Below are 3,279 nucleotides of genomic sequence, written 5' to 3'. Positions count from 1 at the left end.
GGGGGGAGATGCCTACCATTATCCTGTGCTGTGTTGGGGGTTTCTGTAGCTGGGACCACTGGCCATGGTATCTCCCCTCCCCAGTGACGGCACTGACCAGGTATAACCCAAAGGATTGCAAAGTGCCAATCCTGCACCCTCATAGGAAGATCATCCCCCTCACGAAGGTGCATATGCGCACACGCACTCCAAGGGCAGATCCAGCTTAGGGAGGTGGAGGAGATCCTGCATTAAACTCCTTCACTGCCAGCAGCTCTAGCTCAGGCCTGTGCAAAGCTTCTTCTCTTATTAAACCAACCTGATCCACAGCTGGCAGCTTCTGGAATTTACAATGAGCTGAAAAGCCCCAGGGTGGGATGGGATGGATCCAGGGTGGGGACAAAGCCAGGGGTAGGGATGGAGATCAAGCAGGCCTGAGGGAGTTGTAGGGAGGGGAGACCCCACGCTGGGAGGGTTTGGACAGGGCCAGATTCTGTCTGTTCCTCCTGCTGCTCTGCTTTCTGCTCCCCACCCTGTGCTGCTTAATGATCTGCTGCCTGCCCCATCTGCTATTCACTGCCTTTGCTGTGCTCCCTGCCCTGCTTTCTGCTCCCTGCCCTGCATCATAACACCACAGGCTCCTCCAAGGTATCTTCATTTCTTGGCTTTTCCAGTGAAAGGACCTTTGCCCAATGGAGCTCCCTTAGCAAAGCATCCCACCCCACAGCTCAGTGCCAGGATCCCCCAAACCCCCACACAAAGCTTTATCTCCTCCCCACCCCCGTTACCTGCTACCTTTCCCTTTAGCTGCAGAGCCTGACCTAGTCATGGGCCTGAAGACCCTTCTCTGTGCCCCATAGCACTGCCTATCACTGAGGGCCCTTTAAAGCACTGCCTTCCATGCTGGATCCAGTGCAATGCATGGCTGATTTGTGCATCTGGGTCCCAATCCTAGCTTTGATCTGTGCTGGAGGAGCTGCATCTCCCCATCTCTTCTGCCACTCTATTCACCAGCACCATAAACCAGGCACCTGTCTCCCCCACAAACCTCTGAGGGCATCCATGTGCCTCCCATCCTGGCATTCAGATCATCCAGAGCTGATGTCTGTCCACCCAGACTAGATCCTATGGGACTGGTAGCAGCTGTTGGCAGGAAACAGAGCCCAGCATGGGGTCCCAAGGTGTCCAGCTGCTTGTCCTGGAGGGGATTAGATCTGTCTGAAGACACCCAGAGAAGGGTCTGGCTCACCCTCAACAGGGCAACCCAAAGGATCCAGGGCCTGGAGCTGCAGCCAGGCCAAGAGAGACTTAAGGCCAGGACGTGTGGGGTAGAATAGAGAAGACTGGAGGTCTCTAGCATCATGCAGGCTGTGGACCAAGTGACCAGGGAGCCGCTGTTCATCAAGTCCTAGGATGCTTGAAATGGGCTGAAATGAGCAGGAGCTGGGGTTCAAACCAGCCAGAGAAAGGTCTTTATAAGCAACACGTCATTCATGGGTGGAATTCGTTGCTGCCGGAGGCAGTCAGGGCAGAGCGCGCAGCCAGGGATGTACATGGAAGATCCATCTGAAAGGAGAGGGGTGGGAGACGTATGCTCTAACCCAGTCCATGGTGGATGCCAGAGAGAGTGCTGGACAGGGCATGGATTACTAAAGATACCCAGTTCAATGCTCTAGAGCAGCCACCCCTGCCACTGGGAGGTGGACCCTCCAGATCCCTAGCAGCTCCCGCTCACCTGTCCTAGGTCATGCCAGAGCCCCCACACAGAGGCTGTGCTCCCCTCCACCCGCCCCAAGGAAGGCAACTCCCAAGCCCATGTCGTTCTATGGGGCTGTGATCCGATCCCCAGCACAAGCCCCCTGCCTTGGGGCGCTGCCCTTTCTGCGAGGTGGGGGAGTGCTGAAGGACATTGGGGATCCAGTTGGCAAGGATCTCCCTCTACCCAACTGCAGAACCCAGCCCCATGCCCCCTTTCCAGGCCAGCTCTGGGGTGGGCCACAATTGCCCCATCCCTCCCAGACAGAGCTAGGCCAGTAAGAGCCCTAGTGTAGACAGCTCTGCTGCTGGCTAGGCCCTTAACTATTCACCCCAGCTGATCCCGCAGTCCCTCCAAAAAGGGGGCTGTCTTCATAGGAGAAACTGAGGCAAGGGCTAGCTGCAGTCAGGCATGGAAGGGGGCTGGGTCCTCAGCACCAGGGTGGTGGAATGGGGGGGGCAGCAGAGGCACCCCATCCCCTTGGGGCTGTTCAGTCATCATCGTCATCATCATCATCATCACTATCCACATCAAAGTCCTGAAGAATCATTGTCGGGAATGGGAGGAGGAGATGGTGATGGCGAGTCCTGCCAATCAAAGGGCATTGCCATAGCAACCAGGAGGGAATGAGAGCCCCCCCAAACCCTGAGGGAGACTTCCGGGGGAAGGGGGGCAGGGGACACCCACCTGCTGGCCAGTTGCCCCCAGCTCCAGCGCTGACTCGTCTGGCATCTGGGGGGGGATGCCTCTTGCTTTCTGCCCTCTCATTATCCCCTGCCCCATAATCTGTATCCTCCCATGTTCCCATTCCCCCATAATCCCTGCCCATCTCTAAACCCTGCCTCAATGCTTCCTTCCCTCCCAGGTAGTCCCACCCCCATGTTTCCTGCCCCTCGTTACCCCTGTCCTCCCCAGTCTTCTTCCCTTCCCCAATCCCTGCCTTAGGTGATGAGGCAGGGCATGGGGAGTATGGGGGCTGGGACTGTCTTCCTGTGCTCTCAGCCCCTCAGTTCCTAACCATTAATCCCAGTCCCCCGTGCTTCCTGCCCCCCATATACCCAGCCTCCCCGTTCCCAGCACCTGGTGCAGCCATACCAGCAAGGGAGCAGCACACAGGCAGCAGGGGGGGGAAGCAGCAGGCCAAGGGTCCATAAAAGCTGGCTGGCAAAAGAGTCTGGGGCATGACCCGCAACGCAGTAGCCCACCTGTCTGGCCATGGCACTGTGCCTCCATCCACCGTGCCTGCTGTGGAGGGGGCAGCACAGTCGGTGGGGGGCAGGGGACCCAGGTGTCCAGGACATGGACACTCCAGACCCAGGCATCTGGGAGATGGGCACAAGGGACCCGGGTGTCCACGAGACAGACTTTGGGGACCCAGGGGTCCAGGACATGGGCACCCCACACCCCATGGACACAGACCTGCACCCACGTGCATAGAGAACCGAGGTATCCGGGCCACCTGCCCCGCACACCTGGATCCACTGCTTGACAGAGGACACAGCATGATGGGTGCTGCCCTGCCCTCAACCCCCGCGTCCCCCAGA

At 58.3% G+C, this 3,279-nt stretch overlaps 1 protein-coding gene across 1 annotated transcript in view; it reads right to left on the bottom strand.

Moving 5' to 3' along the window:
• Positions 1-2,225: 2,225 nt before the first annotated feature.
• Positions 2,226-3,279, bottom strand: part of LOC109313319 (5'-nucleotidase domain-containing protein 4-like) — a 3,405-nt gene continuing 2,351 nt past the window's right edge. Inside the window, 1 exon segment of the mRNA XM_019539813.1 lies at positions 2,226-2,322. Coding sequence (XP_019395358.1) covers positions 2,226-2,322 — 97 coding nt within the window.

This window comes from Crocodylus porosus, unplaced genomic scaffold (genome assembly GCF_001723895.1).
Source record: "Crocodylus porosus isolate Cpor-Errol unplaced genomic scaffold, CroPor_comp1, whole genome shotgun sequence".
NCBI classification, from domain to species: domain Eukaryota; kingdom Metazoa; phylum Chordata; order Crocodylia; family Crocodylidae; genus Crocodylus; species Crocodylus porosus.
The sequence above is the reverse complement of the archived record's forward strand: the minus strand, read 5'-3'. Positions and strand labels throughout refer to the sequence as shown.